The following is a 21,684-nucleotide window of genomic DNA, read 5'->3' on the forward strand; positions in this document are numbered from 1 at the left end:
GGCAGATTTCCTAATCTCAGTTTTTACTTTTTCATTCCAGCAGTGCTCATGTGAGTGATTGCTTCTGACCATGCCTGTTATGTGAATATGCCCAGAGATATCACTGAAGCCCTGTGATACCTTTATAATTGGCATTGTGGTACATCTTCATATGGTTAGCCGACCCTACAGAGGCCATAACTACAGTATTAGAGGCCTCACCTTTTAATGAGTGTAGGGAGTGGCTGCCCTCCCAGTGGGTGAAGTTCGACAGGAAGAAGAAAAATAAGTTGTACGTAAAGGGATTTTTCTCCTTCATTGTCTTCCTTGTAGTCGAAGAAGTCCAGGCCTGCTTTTTGTTCCTCTGAGTACTCTCCCCTTTGCCTCTTAGGAACAAATCGTTTAACCTAACCTCCATCCTCAACCACCCCTCTCAGTTCTGGGTCAAAAGGTCAAAAGTTAAACAATTCTAAAGACCATCTCCAAGTCACGCTGAAACCATCTCGTTATTAAAGGACTCAGGTTTGTATAGCTAAGAAAAATATAAATTACCTTAAAAATTTGTGATGTTTATGGTTAAAATGGCTACTCAGTATGCTAGGGGAGAGAGAGACTTCCCCAACACCTGCCAGTAACTACCAACACATCGTTGTAAATTTTAACAGCCAAGTTCAAGCTACGTTGAAAACACTGCTATTAACCCTTTTACCCCCAGGCTATTTGGAAATTTCCAACCCTTAACCCCCAGGGGGTTATTTTTTTCCAAGCACATTTTGCAGTATATTTTTTTTCAAGCACATTTTGCTGTCATAGAGAGGTCAGGTTGGTCTCATTCTCTTGGAAAATGCCTGAATTTTCTCAAAAAATTATCAAAAATACGAAAAAAATTTTTTTGCAAGGACGTACCGGTACGTCCATGGGGGTAAAGGGATGGCTTTTGCGAAACGTACCAGTACGTCCTTTGGGGGTAAAAGGGTTAAAGGACTCAGGTTTGTATAGTTAGGAAAAATATAAACTACTCAAAAAGAAATTTGATTTTTAAGATTGAATGTCAAGGTTTTGGATTGAAGAGGTTGGGTGCATATGATGATTATTAAATTTTTTATGCCTATAAATTGTTAATGGGCTTGATTTGTTTTCAGCTGTGCGAATGATGGAAAATATTCTTGCCCTAGGTGCAATGCCCAGTATTGCTCTTCCGCTTGCTACAAAAATGAAGGCCATGCTCAGTGTTCAGAAAGTTTTTATAAAGAACAAGTAAAAGCAGAGGTAAGATGCAATTCAAGAGAAAGGTCTTTCTTTGTTTTCTGTAAAATATTCTGTTGTATTACCACTAATTACAGTAGGACAATGTTAGGTACATTGAAATTTTTTTTTATCAATTTGAAAGGTATAAATTTGTTCCTACACAAAGTACAAACCTTACATACTTCACATAGGAGAAGATAACAGTGCAAGCTGGCATATGGCTATAAAACTTTTAACGAGATGTCAACAACCGTTCTGGTTGTTACCAGTGGTAGGGGGGGAAGCACCGGCACCCTGCTCACTCATACTTCCTTCACTTTGATCTCAGCCGTGCTTGAAGACGGAAATTTCCTTCGGTGTCCTTCAACTTTCTCTTCCTGCCTAAAATTAAACTTTGTCATTTTTTTCCAGGTGTGATTCAGTATGTGTGACCCTTAGGGTGCATGAAATTCAAGTTTGCCCAGTCAAGGCAGGTTGCTCCTGTGGCACATTTATGTTGAACGAGAACCCAGAGACTCAATATCTTTACCTTTTGTGCAGAGGACACACCTGCACGAAGGCTTCCCTTTGCCGAGAGTGTAGGGAGTGGCCATCTTCCCAGTGGAAGCAATATAGTAGGAGGAATACGAAAAAGTCTAAAAGGGATTCTTTGGTTTCAAGGTGTTCCTTGAAATCTAAGAGGTCCCGATTTCTTTCTCTTTCTCCTTCTCCTGATACCCACCTTTCTGACCGCTCGTGTAGTCTCCTCCAGGGAATGATCAAGTAAGAGTAATAGTTTCAATGAAAAGTGCTCCAGGACTGGGCCTGTGGATGAAAAATTCCAAAAATTTTGATGTCTCTGTTTTGGCCCCAAATGTTTCAGGGAGTCATTCCAGTGGTATTTATTGCCACTGCGCATGGTTACTTCTATCAATTATTATTAAAAAGGCTATAGGAGGAATTTGAGTTTCTTCATTTTTCAATATTAAACTTACCCGATAATCATGTAGCTGTCAACTCCGTTGCCCGACAGAATTCTATGGAGGGATACGCCAGCTATCACAATACTGTACTAGAAGGGGGTGTACTTACCAGCGCCACCTGTGGCCAGGTACTATAGTACTTCTTGTTGACACCTCCTCAATTATTCCTCTGTCGTGCTTCCGGCAAGACGTTCTGGGATACGCTTATGATCTTCGAGTATTTTCACGGCTAATTGGTGAAGTATTCTCTCAGATTTCGGCTGTCGCTTTACTGGAAACCTTCTTATATTAGCTAGATAGCTTTTATATAGTCCTGATTAACGGTTAACGATCTTTTGCTTGATTTTGGAACCCCCTTTGGCTAACTCTTTGGATTCAAGATGTCTGACATTTCGCAAGCCCCCTCCCATAGACGATGTAGGTCTTGCAATAGGCGTATTCCGAAGGCCTCGGTAGATCCTCACACCGCTTGTTCTGACTGTAGGGACAGGCCCTGTCAGTTAGAAAATCGATGTGAGGAATGCGCCGGACTTTCGGAACTGGAATTTGTCTGTCTTTTGAAATATTCAACTAAGTTAGAGAGAGGTAGAGTTAGGAGGAGTTCTTCTCACTCTTCACTTTTTTCCTCACCTCATGATCCCCTACCTTTTCCTCAACCGCTCAGCAAGCGCTACCCTTGGGTTCAACCACTCATGCTAGGAGTCAGCCTCCTCCACCCATGCGCCTTCCTTCTGCTTCGTCTTTTATTCAGCCTTTGCAGTCTGAGCCTCAGGTTTTCCCTCAACAGTTACTTGAAGAGGAAACCACTAATATTGTTCCTACTCGTTCTGACTCTGCTGTTCAGCATTCTTGTCCGATCTCTTCGCTACACTCCGGTGATGAGGCGTCTGATGATGAGGCGGCACACCTGGATCCCTCGTCAGACGTGGATGAATCCAAGCCTTCTCCACAGTCTATTGACTTTCGTAAGGTCTTGGCTCTGCTTAGGGAGGTTTACCCAGACCACTTTGTCTCTGCTATTCCCCGCTCTCCGCCATCTGAGTTTTCGCTGGGCATACAGCAAGCTAAGTCCACCTATACTAAGCTAGTCCTAGCAAGGTCCTCTAAGAGAGCGTTAAGGATCTTAGGGGAGTGGCTGCAGACTAAGCAACACCTTGGCAAAACTTCTTTCATGTTCCCTCCGACTAAGCTCACTTCGAAAGCGAGCGTTTGGTATGCCACAGGAGAAGTACCAGGCTTGGGAGTACCTGCCTCTGCCCAGGCTGACTTCTCAAGTCTGGTAGACTCGCCTCGGAGAACTGCAATGAGGCGCTCTAAGGTTTGCTGGACCTTCTCAGACCTTGATCACTTACTGAAGGGAGTATTTAGAGCATTTGAGATGTTCAACTTTCTAGACTGGTGCCTGGGGGCCCTCAGCAAGAAGACCTCTCCTGCGGACAAGGATTCTGCCATGCTATTAATGTCCTGCATGGATAAGGCCATTAGGGATGGATCTGGTGAGCTTGCGTCGATGTTTGTATCAGGGGTTTTGAAGAAAAGGGAACAGCTGTGTACCTTCCTTTCCTCCAGCATTACACCTTGTCAAAGGTCACAACTCCTTTTTGCTCCGCTCTCGAAGTTCCTCTTCCCCGAAGAGCTGGTTAAGGACTTGTCTGCTGCCCTGATACAAAAGGACACACACGATCCTGTAGCCTCATCGGCTCGTAAGTCTAAGGTTGCTACCTCAGTCCCCAAGACTTATCGCTCCCCAGTGGCTGATACCCCTGCTACGAGGTTCATACCGCCCTTTCGTGGTAGAGCCCCCAGCCGAGGAAGCTCCCGTCCAGACTCTTACAGGAGCAAGTCTAGGAAAGGCTCCAAGACATCTAAAGGAAAAAACTGACTCTCCGCATCTCCAGACAGCAGTAGGAGCCAGACTCAAGATCTTCTGGCGAGCCTGGGAGAAGAGAGGTGCAGACGCCCAGTCTGTCAGTTGGCTGAGGGACGGTTACAGGATTCCATTCTGCCTCAAACCACCTCTGACCACATCTCCCATCAACCTCTCTCCCAACTACAAAGAAGAGGACAAGAGGCTAGCATTGCACCAGGAGGTGTCGCTACTTGTGCAGAAGAAGGCAGTGGTTATAGTCCGGGACCATCAATCCCCGGGCTTCTACAACCGTCTCTTTCTTGTGGCCAAGAAGACAGGAGGTTGGAGACCGGTGCTGGACGTCAGCGCGCTCAACGCGTATGTCACCAAGCAGACGTTCACGATGGAGACGACGAAGTCGGTCCTAGCAGCGGTCAGGCAGGAGGACTGGATGGTCTCGTTGGACTTGAAAGATGCCTACTTTCACGTTCCTATTCATCCAGACTCCCAACCTTTCCTGAGATTCGTTTTTGGAAAGGTTGTCTACCAATTCCAAGCCCTGTGTTTTGGCCTAAGCACAGCTCCTATGGTGTTCACTCATCTGATGAGGAATATAGCAAAATTCCTACACTTATCGGACATCAGAGCCTCCCTCTACTTAGACGACTGGCTGTTGAGAGCCTCCACGAGTCGTCGCTGTCTGGAGAATCTCAACTGGACTTTGGACTTAATCAGAGAACTGGGTCTGTTAGTCAACATAGAAAAGTCTCAGCTCATTCCCTCCCAATCCATTGTGTACCTGGGAATGGAGATTCGGAGTCAGGATTTTCGGGCTTTTCCATCGGCCCCCAGGATAAGCCAAGCCCTAGAGTGCATCATGAGCATGCTGAAGAGGAGCAGTTGCTCGGTGAGACAGTGGATGAGTCTCACAGGGACCCTTTCATCACTGGCCCTGTTCGTCGAGCTAGGGAGACTCCACCTCCGCCCTCTTCAATTCCATCTTGCAGCTCATTGGGACAAGGGTTCGACTCTCGAAGCAGTCTCTATCCCAATCACCCAAGAGATGAAGACCACTCTCCTGTGGTGGAAGAACAATCTCCTTCTCAGGGAGGGCCTATCGTTGGCTATTCAGACCCCCAATCTTCATCTCTTCTCAGATGCATCGGACTCGGGCTGGGGTGCGACCTTGAACGGACGGGAATGCTCGGGAACGTGGAACGAGGAACAGGGATTACTCCACATCAACTGCAAGGAGCTACTAGCAGTTCATTTAGCCCTGTTGAACTTCAAGTCCCTCCTGCTAGGCAAAGTGGTGGAGGTGAACTCAGACAACACCACAGCCTTGGCTTACATCTCCAAGCAAGGAGGGACCCATTCGAGGAGCCTATACGAGATCGCAAGGGACCTCCTCATTTGGTCAAGAGGTCTAAACCTCACTCTGGTCACGAGGTTCATTCAGGGCAATATGAACGTCTCAGCAGATCGCCTAAGCAGAAGGAATCAGGTCATTCCCACGGAATGGACCCTCCACAAGAGTGTGTGCAACAGACTTTGGACCTTGTGGGGTCAACCTACCATAGATCTGTTTGCCACCTCCATAACCAAGAGACTTCCGCTGTACTGTTCCCCTGTTCCAGACCCTGCAGCAGTTCATGTGGATGCTTTTCTACTGAACTGGTCCCATCTCGACCTTTACGCATTCCCACCGTTCAAGATAATAAACAAAGTTCTGCAGAAATTCATCTCGCACGAAGGGACACGGCTGACGCTGGTTGCTCCCCTTTGGCCTGCAAGAGAATGGTTCACAGAGGTACTTCAATGGCTAGTCGACATCCCCAGGACTCTACCTCTAAGAGTGGACCTTCTACGTCAACCTCACGTAGACAGGTTGCACCCAAACCTCCACGCTCTTCGGCTGACTGCCTTCAGACTGTCGAAAGATTCGCTAGAGCTAGAGGCTTTTCGAAGGAGGCAGCCAGTGCGATTGCCAGAGCAAGAAGGGTTTCCACTCGTAGAGTCTACCAATCTAAGTGGGAAGTCTTCCGAAGCTGGTGTAGAGCCAATTCAATATCCTCTACCAATACCTCTGTGACCCAAATAGCTGACTTCCTTCTACATCTTAGGAATGAGAGATCCCTTTCAGCCCCTACGATTAAAGGGTATAGGAGTATGTTGGCTTCAGTTCTCCGCCACAGAGGTTTGGACCTTTCTTCCAACAAGGACCTTCAAGACATTCTTAAGTCTTTTGAGACGTCTAAAGAGCGTCGTCTATCCACTCCAGGCTGGAACCTAGACGTAGTCTTAAGGTTCCTTATGTCACCTAGGTTCGAACCTCTCCAGTCAGCTTCCTTCAAGGACCTTACCCTCAAGACTCTTTTTCTCGTCTGCCTTGCAACAGCTAAGAGAGTCAGTGAGGTTCATGCCTTCAGCAAGAACATTGGTTTCACGACCGAATCTGCAACATGTTCTTTTCAGCTCGGATTCCTAGCAAAGAACGAACTTCCTTCACGTCCTTGGCCTAGATCGTTTGAAATACCTAGCCTCTCCAACATGGTAGGTAACGAACTAGAGAGAGTTCTTTGCCCTGTCAGAGCTCTCAAATATTATCTTAAGAGGTCTAAACCTATTCGAGGACAGTCAGAAGCCTTATGGTGTGCCATCAAGAAACCTTCGAGGCCCATGTCCAAGAACGGGGTTTCGTATTATATAAGGCTTCTGATTAGAGAAGCCCATTCTCACTTAAAGGAGGAAGACCTTGCATTGCTGAAGGTAAGGACCCACGAAGTAAGAGCCGTAGCTACTTCGATGGCCTTTAATAAAAACCGTTCTCTGCAGAGCATAATGGATGCAACCTATTGGAGGAGCAAGTCAGTGTTTGCATCATTTTATCTTAAAGATGTCCAGTCTCTTTACGAGAACTGCTACACCCTGGGACCATTCGTAGTAGCGAGTGCAGTAGTAGGTGAGGGCTCAGCCACTACATTCCCTTAATCCCATAACCTTTTTTAACCTTTCTCTTGAATGCTTTTATTGTTGTTTTTATGGTTGTTACGGTAGGCTAAGAAGCCTTCCGCATCCTTTTGATTTGGCGGGTGGTCTATTCATTCTTGAGAAGCGCCTGGGTTAGAGGTTTTGTAGAGGTCCTTTAGTAGGGGTTGCAACCCTATATACTTTAGCACCTTTGGGTTGATTCAGCCTCCAAGAGGAACGCTGCGCTCAGTAAGGAAGACGAACTTAAAAAAGAGGCAGAGTAACGGTTCAATTCGACTTCCTTACCAGGTACTTATTATTTCATTGTTATTTGAGATAACTGTTATATGAAATATGGGATACTTAGCTATCCTTTAATCTTGTACACTGGTTTTCACCCACCCCCCTGGGTGTGAATCAGCTACATGATTATCGGGTAAGTTTAATATTGAAAAATGTTATTTTTATTAGTAAAATAAATTTTTGAATATACTTACCCGATAATCATGATTTAATCGACCCTCCCTTCCTCCCCATAGAGAACCAGTGGACCGAGGAATAATTGAGGAGGTGTCAACAAGAAGTACTATAGTACCTGGCCACAGGTGGCGCTGGTAAGTACACCCCCTTCTAGTATTGTGATAGCTGGCGTATCCCTCCATAGAATTCTGTCGGGCAACGGAGTTGACAGCTACATGATTATCGGGTAAGTATATTCAAAAATTTATTTTACTAATAAAAATAACATATTTTCAACCCGGGGGGTTGAAAATTTCAAATATTTTGATCTCTCCATTTTGGCCCTAGAATGTTTCAGGGATTCATTCTAGTGGTATTTATAGCCATATACCAGGTTGTGCTGATTTCTTCTCCTATGTAAAGAATTCCATGTTTTTACTGTTAGGCAAAGTACCAATTACTTCCAAATGTCATTATGAAGACTATTTTTAAACATTATTGACAAGCATTGGTGTTAACCATTTTTGGAATACCTGTACTGCCGAGAAATTGCTGTTTCTAAGCCACCTTTCATTTAGTGATAATAACTAAGATAATAGTGTTATAATAAGAATAGAAAGATATTGAAAAATTGTGAACTGCTTTTTTGCATAATTTAAACTTTCATGAAATATCTTTGACATGCAGGGCACCAATGTTTTTCAAGGGGTCATTAGTATTGTGTGTGCATGCTCAAAGCCCAGTTTCCTTTTGTTTTATATTAGAAAAATTCACATAAAACAAATGTATCTGTTCTGTTTACTTGTGAATAATCTTGAAATTCACAAGACATATCAGTATATTGCATACCTACCACAGTATCTTGCAGGATGACACAGCATGCTAATTAATGACTTATCTAATGTGGATTCCCTCTTGTGTTGCTACTCCTAACTTGATCTCATTAACTCCTAAACATTGGGTGGTATGGATATTTTTGTGCCAGTGAGGTGTAGGAGTTGAATTATTTAACCCTTTGGGATTCTGATGACATTAACCCTTTTACCCCCAAAGGACGTACTGGTACGTTTCACAAAACACATCCCTTTACCCCCATGGACGTACCGGTACGTCCCTGCAAAAAATGCCATTTACAATTTTTATTTTTTTATTTTTTTGATAATTTTTTGAGAAAATTCATGCATTTTCCAAGAGAATGAGACCAACCTGACTTCTCTATGACAAAAATTAAGGCTGTTAGAGCAATTTGAAAAATATATACTGCAAAATGTGCTTGAATAAAAAGTAACCCTTTGGGGGTTAAGGGTTGGAAATTTCCAAATAGCCTGGGGGTAAAAGGGTTAAGATAGTTCTAGCAAGATTCCGCTGACATCAAATAAATTTGTCATTGAAATCTTACAGATAAACCAAATTTGAGATTGTTTTTATCAAAGATGAGATTTTGCCACCAGGAATCTCAAAGGGTTAATTATTCATTTTTAAATATTTAACTTAGCCGGTGAATATATAATAGCTGCTACTCAGCGGCTCGACAGAAAACACACTAAAAAAACTCGCGAGCGATCGCTATAAAGGTTGCGGGTGTGCCCACCAGCGCCAACTATCGGTCAGATACCACTCTTGCATGTAAACAAACCCTCCAATTCTTCTCTGTCGACCTTGACGACAAGACGTATCAATTCTCGCTGTAGAACCTGGAGTTTTCTCAACATATTTGGTGAAGTACTTCATTTTGGTTTGAGCTTTCGCAGTGCAGGTGTTTTTCCTCAACATAAACTCTTGAACTCTTTATTGAATCAGATTATTTGTTGATGACTTGGATTGTTTTTTGGAATTTTCTTTGACTTTAAAAATGGCTGACCCTTCACAAGTACCTAGATTTCGGAAGTGTAATGCTAGGGACTGTAATAGGCGTCTTCCAAAGGCATCTCTCGACCCACATACTGTGTGTTCCAATTTTCGGGGTAAAACCTGTCAATTGGGAGATCGGTGTGAGGAATGCGTGGGCCTTTCGGAATTCGATTGGCTCGAATACGATAAATATGCACGTAGGTTAGAGAGAGATAGGGTAAGGAGGAGTTCATCTAGGTCTGTAGATTTTTCCTCTCCACATGCCCCTGAACCTAATCCTTCCCCTGTAGTGGTTGTTCCTAACCCCCCTTCTAGCACTCAGGAACCATCTATGCAAGACATGTTACGTGCTATTCATGCCTTGGGGGAAAAAGTTGAAGCGTTAGCAACTGATCGTAATCAACTCATGGCTGACGTGAAGGAACTTAAGTGTCAGAGTGCCACGGCGGAAAGTGGGAAAGTGATTAGGGCGCAAAGTGTTGTGAACAGTGTTGCGACCGAGGGTTCGTCTGTTCGTGCCTGTCGTTCACCTAGTCCGGGACCTCTTGCAAGCTCCCAAGCCCAGGGGAGAAGTAATGTCGTACGACTTATGGGTTCGAGAGGCCTTGATCAGCGAACAGACGTTCCCTCTATGGTATCAGGCGTATCTCACCAAGATCGCCCCTACCATAAGACGAGAGAGCCCATTTTCTCCTAGTCTTCCGAAGGCTTTTCACGCAAGAAACCGTGGAGCAAGGTTTCTAGGCCTCTTAAACGGAAGTCGGTCCCTTCAGGACAGGTCCAACATCCTGGATGTAGTCATTGGGACAGTTCGGACCCGTTGCAGTCATCGGATGACTGCTCGCCGCCTAAGCAAGGCAAGGTTGTGCCGTCTCAGACGTTAACCCCGTCGGTTACCGCACCCATTCCCGTGGACCCTAAATGGGTTATACTGCAGGACATGCAGTCTAAGCTTGCCTCCCTTATGGAAGACTATTCTGCCGATAAGGTTTCCGTTGAGCCTAGCCGTTTATCTCATCAAGATCCTGGCCTTCAGCCACCCAAACGTTCCTTTGTGCGTCCTGTTGACGTTGGTGTAGCCAAGTCACGTCAATCAGTTTGTTTAGAACCACACTCGATGCGGTCTCGTGTGGATTTTCAGCCGCATTTGGACGTTAGGCAACTTGCTGATGCTCCTGTTGACGTTCAGGACGTTCGCCAACCATCGGAGTTGACTTGTTTTGACGCTGAGCGTCAACATCCGCAGTCTAGAGTTGTTTTGACTGCTCAGACTAGGCGGTCAAAGCAGTCTCGGGTGGACGCTGTGCGTCCTCACGCACCTGTTGTTGTTGACAGTTCACAGACTGTCAAGCAGTTACATGACGTTGCGTCCTGGTCCGCTACTAATGCACCAGTGCGTGTGGACGCGGCGTGTCAAGCACTGCCAACCCCTTTGCTTGTTTCGCAGCAGTTGTCAGATGAGGAACCTTCAGATGAGGACGTTGCTGACCCTCAGCCTGAGGATCATCCTTCAGATATTGATGAACCCAGAACAGTTCCGCCATCAATGGACTTTAAGAAAGTCATGTTAATTTTTAAGGAGTTGTTTCCCGATAACTTCGTCTCTGTTGCTCCTCGTTCACCGCCGTCTGAGTTTGTTTTAGGCGTTCCTGCTGACATGCCAGCCTTTACTAAACTTGTGCTATCTCGCTCATCCAAGAGAGCTTTACGGCTTTTAGGCGATTGGTTGGAAACCAAGAGGAGTTTGGGGAAGACGGCCTTTGCCTTCCCTCCATCTAAACTCTCGTCTAGATCGAGCGTCTGGTATGCCACGGGAGAAGTTCTCGGCTTGGGAGTCCCTGCCTCTGCCCAGGGCGACTTCTCAAGCCTTGTAGACTCTCCCCGCCGTCTAGCCATGAGACGCTCGAAGATTAGTTGGTCATCTTTGGACCTTGACCATCTGCTGAAAGGCATTTTTAGAGCCTTTGAAGTTTTCAACTTCCTTTACTGGTGTTTGGGAGCCTTAAGTAGGAAAATCTCATCGGCTGATAGAGATGTCTCCCTACTCATTATGTCCTGCATGGCTAAAGCCATCCGCGATGGATCCAATGAGCTATCCTCCTCTTTTACTTCAGGAATCCTTAAGAAGCGAGAGTCTCTTTGCTCTTATCTGTCGGCAGGAGTTACTCCCTGTCAAAGATCTGAGCTACTCTTTGCTCCCTTATCGAAGTTTTTGTTCCCTGAACATTTGGTTAAGGACATAGCTTTGTCACTCGTGCAGAAGGACACCCATGACTTGGTAGCGTCCTCTGCTCGCAAAGGGACTCCTTCGACATCCTTTTCTGCAAGACTAAGGATAGACACTCCGGCGTCCAGGTTTATACCGCCCTTTCGTGGCAGAGCTCCCAGCTGGGGAAGTACTCGTGCCGAGGGAAAGAAAGGAAAGAAGAGAGGAGGCAAGTCCTCACGTGGCAGAGTCTGACTGCCCGCAGCCTCAGACAGCAGTAGGTGCCAGACTCAAGAACTTCTGGCAAGCCTGGGAGAAGAGGGGCGCAGACAAACAGTCTGTGAAGTTGCTCAGAGAAGGGTACAAAATTCCATTTGTACACAAACCTCCTCTAGCGACTTCCCCCATCGACCTCTCTCCCATGTACCGAGAGGAATCAAAGAGACAAGCCCTGAAACTAGAAGTGTCTCTTTTGCTAGAGAAGGGAGCGGTGGTGAAAGTCTCGGACCTTCAATCACCGGGGTTTTACAACCGTCTCTTCCTAGTACCGAAGAAGACAGGAGGTTGGAGACCGGTGCTAGACGTCAGTGCCCTGAACGTCTTTGTCACGAAGACAAAGTTTACCATGGAGACCACGAAATCAGTCTTAGCAGCGGTCAGAAAGGGAGACTGGATGGTCTCTCTCGACCTAAGAGACGCATACTTCCACATCACCATTCACTCAGATTCCCAACCTTTTCTGAGGTTTATTTTCGACAATGTGGTGTACCAGTTTCGGGCCCTGTGCTTTGGCCTGCTCCTCTCGTGTTTACGAGGCTTATGAGGAATGTGGCAAAATTCCTCCATTTATCGGGAATCCGAGCCTCCCTTTACTTGGACGACTGGCTTCTCAGAGCCTCGTCCAGTCATCGCTGTCTGCAGGATCTTCATTGGACATTGGATCTGACCAAGGAATTGGGACTTTTGGTCAACATGGAAAAGTCCCAGCTGATTCCATCCCAAACTATACTGTATTTAGGGATGGAGATTCGCAGTCCAGTTTTTCGGGCTTTTCCGTCTGCCCCCCGAATAGAGCAAGCCCTGCTCATAATCCAACGGATGTTGAAGAGAGAACGTTGCTCAGTCAGGAATTGGATGAGTCTGGTAGGGACTCTATCATCCCTGGAGCAGTTTGTCTTGCTAGGAAGGCTACACCTTCGACCTCTCCAGTTCCATCTAGCTTTTCACTGGAAAAAGGACAAGACGCTAGAGACGGTCTCAATCCCGATCTCCGAAACAGTAAAGGCATGCCTGAATTGGTGGAACGACAATATCAATCTAAGAGAGGGACTTCCCCTAGCAGTTCAGAAACCAAACCACGTTCTATTCTCAGACGCATCGGATTTGGGTTGGGGTGCGACCCTGGACGGTCGGGAATGCTCAGGTCTGTGGACCTCAAGTCAGAGGAGCATGCACATCAACGGCAAGGAGCTTTTGGCAGTCCACCTGGCCTTGATGAACTTCGAGAGTCTCCTTCGAAACAAAGTGGTGGAGATCAACTCGGACAATACCACAGCCTTGGCATACATTTCCAAGCAAGGAGGCACCCACTCCCTGACACTGTACGAGATCGCAAGGGACCTGCTCATTTGGTCAAGAGATCGAGGCATCTCCCTGTTAACGAGGTTTATCCAGGGCGACTTGAACGTCTTAGCAGATTGCCTCAGTCGGAAGGGTCAGGTAATTCCTACGGAATGGACCCTCCACAAGGACGTGTGCAAGAGGCTTTGGGCGACTTGGGGTCAACCCACCATAGACCTCTTTGCAACCTCGATGACCAAGAGACTTCCAATCTATTGCTCTCCAGTCCCAGACCCAGCAGCAATACATATAGACGCTTTTCTTCTAGATTGGTCTCATCTAGACCTATATGCATTCCCACCATTCAAGATTGTCAACAAGGTACTGCAGAAGTTCGCCTCTCACGAAGGGACAAGGTTGACGTTAGTTGCTCCCCTCTGGCCCGCGAGAGAATGGTTCACCGAGGTACTTCGATGGCTGGTAGACTTTCCAAGAAGTCTTCCTCTAAGAGTAGACCTGTTACGTCAGCCCCACGTAAAGAAGGTACACCAAGGCCTCCCCGCTCTTCGTCTGACTGCCTTCAGACTATCGAAAGACTCTCTAGAGCTAGAGGCTTTTCGAAGGAGGCAGCCAGTGCGATTGCAAGAGCGAGGAGAGCTTCTACCATTAGAGTATACCAATCGAAGTGGGAAATCTTCCGAAACTGGTGCAAGTCAGTATCTGTATCCTCGTCCAGTACCTCTGTAGCCCAAATCGCTGATTTTCTCTTACACCTGAGAAAGGTTCGCTCCCTTTCAGCTTCCACGATCAAGGGCTACAGGAGCATGTTGGCTTCGGTCTTCCGGCATAGAGGCTTAGATCTTTCCAACGATAAAGATTTACAAGATCTCCTTAAGTCTTTTGAAACCTCTAAGGAACGTTGTTTGGCTACTCCTGGATGGAACTTAGACGTGGTCCTAAGGTTCCTCATGTCAGACAGGTTTGAGCCATTACATTCAGCCTCCCTGAAGGATCTCACTCTTAAGACTCTTTTCCTGGTGTGCTTGGCCTCGGCTAAAAGAGTCAGTGAACTTCATGCCTTCAGCAAGAACATCGGTTTTTCTACAGAAAAAGCCACTTGTTCTCTTCAACTTGGTTTCCTGGCCAAGAATGAACTGCCTTCTCGTCCTTGGCCTAAATCTTTTGATATTCCTTGCTTATCAGAGATCGTAGGCAACGAACTGGAGAGGGTGTTATGTCCCGTTAGAGCTCTTAAGTTCTATTTAGCTCGTACTAAGCCATTACGAGGTAAATCTGAAGCGTTATGGTGTTCGGTTAAGAAACCATCCTTACCTATGTCAAAGAATGCTTTGTCATATTTTATCAGATTTTTAATACGAGAAGCCCATTCCCACTTGAATGAGGAAGACCGATCTTTGCTTAAAGTTAAGACGCACGAGATTAGAGCTATAGCAACCTCCGTGGCCTTTAAGCAAAATAGATCTCTGCAAAGTATCATGGACGCGACCTTTTGGAGAAGCAAGTCAGTGTTCGCGTCATTTTACTTGAAAGATGTCCAGACTCTTTACGAGGACTGCTACACACTGGGTCCATTCGTAGCAGCGAGCGCAGTAGTGGGTGAGGGTTCTACCACTACACTTCCCTAATTCCAATATCCTTTTAATCTGTCTCTTGAAATGTTTTTAATATTGTTTTATGGGTTGTACGGAAGGCTAAGAAGCCTTTCGCATCCTAGTTGATTTGGCGGGTGGTCAAAGTCATTTCTTGAGAGCGCCCAGATTAGGGGTTTGATGAGGTCCTGTTGTATGGGTTGCAGCCCTTGATACTTCAGCTCCTGGAAGTCTTTCAGCATCCTAAGAGGATCGCTGGGCTTCGTGAGGAAGACAGACTTACAAGGCAGAGTAATCGTCTAAGTCAACTTCCTTACCAGGTACTGTACCTATATATTTTGGTTTTGTTATATTGATAACTGTCAAAAACTCTTAGCTTATACGCTGTAAACTTAATTAACTCTGGTCTCTACCCACCGCCTTGGGTGTGAATCAGCTATTATATATTCACCGGCTAAGTTAAATATTTAAAAATGATATTTTAATTATAAAATAAATTTTTGAATATACTTACCCGGTGAATATATAAATTAAAGGCCCTCCCTTCCTCCCCAATAGAGACGCAGCGGGACGAGAAGAATTGAAGGGTTTGTTTACATGCAAGAGTGGTATCTGACCGATAGTTGGCGCTGGTGGGCACACCCGCAACCTTCATAGCGATCGCTCGCGAGTTTTTTGAGTGTGTTTTCTGTTGAGCCGCTGAGTAGCAGCTATTATATATTCACCGGGTAAGTATATTCAAAAATTTATTTTATAATTAAAATATCATTTTTTTATTACTTTTTGTGCATCATTCATTGATAGTACTTGAATTCAGTGATGGCTCATGGCTAAAATCAGGGGGGTTGCTGCTCAAAAAAAATTTTTGTAGCATTTCTTATAATATTTTGATAAGGGAAACAAACATGCATAATAAAATGTATTCAGAAACTTGATAGAATCCTAAAAGAATTAAATGAAGTAATTTTTACTTACCATAAGCTAAATTGTTACTGTTCATTTAAAATCAAATCCATTTTTTTAGAATTTAAACAAAGATATATTTTTTCAATATTAAACTTACCCGATAATCATGTAGCTGTCAACTCCGTTGCCCGACAGAATTCTACGGGAGGGATACGCCAGCTATCACTATACTAGAAGGGGGTGTACTCACAAGCGCCACCTGTGGCCAGGTACTACAGTACTTGTTGTTGACGCCACCTCACTTTTTCCTCTGTCGTGCTTCCGGCAAGACGTTCTTGGATACGCTTATGATTTTGGAGTATTGTTCACGGTTTGGTGAAGTATTTCTCTAAAATTTGCAGCTATTCGCTATACTGGAAACTTCTATATTAGCTTAGTTAGCTTTTGGAATTAAATTGATTAATTATGGTGACGAAGAGAGTATGAACTCTCTTTCACCTTTTAATGGCCGACCCTTCCCTTAGACGGAAGTGTTGGTGTCTAAGAGAGTATAGACTCTCTTTCTTAATTTTGCTTAACAAAAGTTATAGATTTATTTTATATCTCTCCGCCTTTTATAGGCCTCTTCGATTAACTTCCTTTTATTATAAAATTATTAAAATTAATTTTTATATTTGTTTATATTCGACCTTTCCTAATAGTAGGCGGTCTTTTCTTGTACCGAAGTTAATTAACATTGAGCCCGTCATTTCGGTTTTACCTGTTAACATATTATGCTATTTTAATGTTTTTGAAAGAATTTCTTTGATAGTCTCGTACTGTTTTCAAAGTTGAACTAACGTTTTGTTTTGTCTCTGCAGTTGTTGACGTTTCAGAACGTTCAACTTGCGCTCTATCGTTACGATAGAGAGAGAATTTTCACGGTGTCACGTTGCAGTAAGAGTAACCGTGTCTAGCGTTTTGTTCATTCTTTCTTAACTTAATGGTTTTAATTCTACAAAGGAACTTTTCATTTTGGGAAATATTTTCCTTTAACAATAATATGTTTTAACGATATATATGATTGGGCTCTTCTCTCAGGTTCTAAGTCAAGAGAGAGAGAGAGAGAGAGAGAGAGAGAGAGAGAGAGAGAGAGAGAGAGAGAGAGAGAGAGAGAGAGAGATAGATAGAGACGGAGGGAGAAAGAGGAGGATAAACGTTTCGTTCAAGCGAGTAACGTAGTTATCGTTTTTACTCTTCTCCCTAGTCTCTTTAGGGGAAGAAGGTAAACGTTTCTAGAGTTTTTTCTTGTTCTCAAGCTTTATGCGGTGAGAGAATTTAAACGTAGTTTATTTGATCTAGTGTTTAGTCTCTTTCCAGCCACTGAATTATTTATCTTTCATTAGATTTTTCTGTTACATTGTAATTCTGTTTTCGCAATTACTAACTTTTGAGAAAGGATAGAATTGCGTGTTTCAGGTACAAACCACTTAAAGTTTCGAGTTCAGTGAAATAAGTGCAAACAGAAAATCAAAAGTGATAAGTGATTAGCGCAAAGTGTCAGTGTTGTGCGTGAGGGTACTTCTGTGCGTGTCAGTCGTCCTCCCAGTCCGGGACCTCTTGCAAGCTCCCAAGCCCAGGGGAGAAGCAATGTCGAAGGGCAAAAGGGTTCGGCAGGCCTTGATCGGCGCACAGAAGTATCCTCGGTGGTTGCGGGCGTGTCTTCCAGAGACCGTCACTCCCACCTGCAGACGATTGAGCCCGTCTTTTACTCGTCCGCTGATCAATTGTCAGGGAAGAAACGCTGGACTCAGGTCTCTAGACCACTCAAACGCAGAGTCCAGTCCGCGAGTGCTCAACCGGGCTGCAGTCATTGGCTCAGCTCTGACTCGCCGCAGTCATCTGTCGACTGCACTCCGCCCAAGAGGAGTAAGGTTCTGCCGCAACAGATCTCTGCTGTTAAGGCTTTGCCTCAGCAGACCTTAGTGTCTGCCGACCCCAAGTTGGCTCTACTGCAATCCATGCAGTCACAACTTTCAGTATTGATGCGTGAGTGTCGGGCTGAGAAGGTTGCGCCTCCGCCTCCGCCTGCACTCGCTCCGCCTGCGCTCGCTCCGCCTGACCGCAGTACCCGCCTGCCAGGCGTACGATGTTGAGCCACGTTCTGAGTTTACTGTTCCCAGTGGTGTACAGCTCCCTCCGCCTTCCTTAAGGCAACCTCAGCAATGGGATCAGGAGGCTTATACCTCTCTTCCTCCGCTTCCACTTGCTGCTCCACCATTGATGCAACACTCGGTTGAGGTACAACAACCTCTCCCATCCATGAGTCAGTCTCCTCAGCTCTCGCTGCAGCGAGCTCAACCCTCCTCAAGGCAAGCTCCACAACACCTTAGCCTTGCGCCTCAGGAGCCTCAACTCGCGAGACATTTACTACGTTCTGCGCAGCCTCTACCTCATCGCTCTCCGCTTGCTACTCCGCTTCCGCCAACCACTCAGCAAGCGCAACCCTTGAGTTCAGTCACTCATGCTATGAGTCAGCCACCTCAACGCATGCATCTGCCACTTTCTCCTCAACTTGAGAAATTACAAATGACAATAATAACACCTCATTACTTTCATAACTTGCATTTGTAATCATATACATGTATGCCTACACAAACATTATGATAATGGAGGTTATTTGTCTTACTTATATAAAAATATATATGTATTCCTTGCAATATATTTTTAACAATATCGCAAAATATGGCAAAAATATCTTCAAAACAAAAATGAATCATGAGTTATGAATGTAAGGTAAATATTATGTTGATATTAAAACCCCATGCAAGCATGCATGAAGCACTCTAGCACTGGTCATGGAATTTCTGAGAAATGTTAAACGCCATGCAACACGCTCTGCTTACCTTACAGCATGCTCTACATACAGCATGCTCTGCATACAGCATGCTCTGCATACAGCATGCTCTGCATACAGCATGCTCTGCATACAACATGCTCTGCATACAGCATACTCTGCATTCAGCATGCTCTGCATACAACATGCTCTACATACAGCATGCTCTGCATACAGCATGCTCTGCATACAACATGCTCTGCATACAGCATGCTCTGCATTCAGCATGCTCTGCATACAACATGCTCTGCATACAGCATGCTCTGCATTCAGCATGCTCTGCATACAACATGCTCTACATACAGCATGCTCTGCATACAGCATGCTCTGCATACAGCATGCTCTGCATACCTTACTGCATGCTTCTCAGTCATACATCTTTGGTTGTTGCCAACTCACTACACTGTCAAGCAGTTTCATAACGTTGCCTTCTAGTCTGCTGCTTTTGCACCATTGAAACCCTCACTGAGAGAACTTAACTTTTCTCGGATATGGTCCCTGTAGATGAGAAAGTGCTTTTCTCCCTCCTTCTGATATTCCCTTGAGGACTCTGTCATTTGGAGAGGAGCCTTTAGCTGCGTAGCCTCCTATGGACTTTTATTTAAGCATAACATGCTTCCAGGGAAGGTAATGGTTCCACTTCAGTCACTAACCCCGTCTGTTACCACACCTGCTCCCATAGACCTTGAGCTGTGTTGCAAGACATGCAGTCCAAGCTTAGTCCTTGTTAAAGGATTTTTTGTTTACGGAGTCAGTGTGTCACTGGGAAGACGTTCAACAACCAGCAGAAGTGACTTGTTGTGACGCAGTGCGGCAACCTCAGCAACCCGATAAGGAGTTGTCTGTACGACCCAGACAGTCTAGACAGCTTCGGGTTGTCACTGTACTTCCTCGCTTCCCCATGGTTGACAGTTCACAGACTGTGCAGCAGTACCATGATCTTGTGTCCGGCTCCGTCAGACGACTGGCTTTTAAGAGCTCCCACAAGTCGTCGCTGTCTGGAGATTTTCAAATGGACTATGGATCTGACCAAGGAACTGGGCCTCCTGGTCAATTTTGAGGAGTCTCAGCTCATCCCATCCCAGACCATTGTCTCCCTGGGTATGGATCTTCAGAGTCGAGCTTTTCAGGCTTTTCCGTCGGCCCCAAGGATCTTCCAAGCCCTAGAATGCATCCAGAGCATGCTGAGAAGGAACCGATGCTCAGTCAGGTAGTGGATGAGTCTAACAGGGACACTTTCATCGCTGGCCCTGTTCATCGTGTTAGGGAGAATCCACCTCCCCCCCTTCAGTATCATCTAGCTGCTCACTGGATAAAGGACATGACGCTAGAGACGGTCTCAGTTCCTGTTTCCGAAGAGAGGAGGTCTTCTCTCGCGTGGTGTAAGAACAGCTTTCTTCTCAAGGAAGTCTACCTTTGGCTGTTCAGAAACCCGACCGCCGTCTCCTCTCGGACACATCAGACACGGGCTGGGGTGCGACTTTGGACGGACAGGAATGATCGAGAACATGGAATCAGGAGCAAAGGACACTTCACATCAATTGCAGGAGTTGTTGGCGGTTCTTCTGGCCTTGATAAACTTCAAGTCCCTCCAGCTTAACAAAGTGGTGGAGGTGGACTCTGACAACACCACAGCCCTGGCTTACATCTTCAAGCAGGGAGGGACTCTTTCGTGAAGTTGTTCTAGATCGCAAGGGACCTCCTCATCTGGTCTAAAGATCGAAAGCTCACGCTGGTAACGAGGTTCATTCAGGGTGGTATGAATGTCATGGCAGATCACCTCAGCCGGAAGGGTCAGGTCATCCCCACAGAGTGGACCCTTCTCAAGAATGTTTGCAGCAGACTTTGGGCCCTGTGGGGTCAGCCAACCATAGATCTGTTCGCTACCTCGATAACCTAGAGACTCCTGTTGTATTGTTCTCCGATTCCAGACCCAGCAGCAGTTCACGTGGATGCTTTTCTGCTGGATTGGTTCCATCTCGACCTGTATGCATTCCCGCCGTTCAAGATTGTCAACAGGGTACTTCAGAAGTTCTCCTCTCGCAAAGGGACACGGCTGACGTTGGTTGGCGCCGCTCTGGCCCGCGAGAGAATGGTTCTTAGAGGTACTGCAATGGCTGGTCGACATTCCCAGGACTCTTCCTCTAGGAGTGAACCTTCTACGTCTACCTCACGTAAAGAAGGTACACCCAATCCCCCACGCTCTTCGTCTGACTGCCTTCAGACTTTCGAAAGACTCTCAAGAGCTAGGGGCTTTTCGAAGGAGGCAGCCAGAGCGATTGCCAAAGCAAGGAGAACATCCACTCTCAGAATCTATCAGTCTCAAGGGGAAGTCTTCCGTAGCTGGTACAAGACCAATGCAGTTTCCTCAACCAGTACCACTGTAACCCAGATTGCTGACTTCCTGTTATATCTAAGGAAAGTAAGATCCCTTTCAGCTCCTACGATCAAGGGTTACAGAAGTATGTTGGCAGCGGTTTTCCGCCACAGAGGCTTGGATTTTTCCACCAACAAAGATCTACAGGACCTCCCTAGGTCTTTTGAGACCTCAAAGGAACGTCGGTTGTCCACTCCAGGCTGGAATCTAGACGTGGTCCTAAGGTTCCTTATGTCATCAAGATTTGAACCTCTCCAATCAGCCTCTTTTTAGGACCTCACATTAAAAACTCTTTTCCTCGTGTGCTTGACAACAGCTAAAAGAGTAAGTGAGATCCACGCCTTCAGCAGGATCATTGTTTTCACATCTGAAACGGCTACATGTTCCTTGCAGCTCGGTTTTTGCTAAACGAGCTTCCTTCACGTCCTTGGCCTAAGTCGTTCGAGATCCCAAGCCTGTCCAACTTGGTGGGGAATGAACTGGAGAGAGTACTTTGCCCAGTTAGAGCTCTTAGGTACTATCTAAAAAGGTCTTAACCTTTACGAGGACAATCAGAAGCCTTATAGTGTGTTATCAAGAAACCTTCTTTTCCAAGTTCTAAGAACTCAGTTTCTTACTATTCAGGCTTCTGATTAGAGAAACACATTCTCATCTGAAGGAAGAAGACCTTGCTTTGCTGAAGGTAAGGACACATGAAGTGGGAGCTGTGGCTACTTCAGTGGCCTTCAAACAGAGCCATTCTCTGCAGAGTGTTATGGATGCAACCTATTGGAGAAGCAAGTCAGTGTTCGCATCATTCTATCTCAAAGATGTCCAGTCTCTTTACGAGTAC

The 21,684-nt window shown here is 45.6% G+C and overlaps 1 protein-coding gene across 1 annotated transcript in view; it reads left to right on the forward strand.

The window, feature by feature from the left end:
• LOC137615416 (zinc finger HIT domain-containing protein 2) overlaps positions 1-21,684 on the forward strand; it is a 70,273-nt gene that overhangs the window by 2,966 nt on the left and 45,623 nt on the right. The window contains exon 2 of the mRNA XM_068345286.1: positions 1,122-1,248. Coding sequence (XP_068201387.1) covers positions 1,122-1,248 — 127 coding nt within the window. The remainder of the gene's footprint in view (positions 1-1,121; positions 1,249-21,684) is intronic.

Source organism: Palaemon carinicauda, chromosome 21 (genome assembly GCF_036898095.1).
Source record: "Palaemon carinicauda isolate YSFRI2023 chromosome 21, ASM3689809v2, whole genome shotgun sequence".
Classification (NCBI taxonomy): Eukaryota; Metazoa; Arthropoda; class Malacostraca; order Decapoda; family Palaemonidae; genus Palaemon; species Palaemon carinicauda.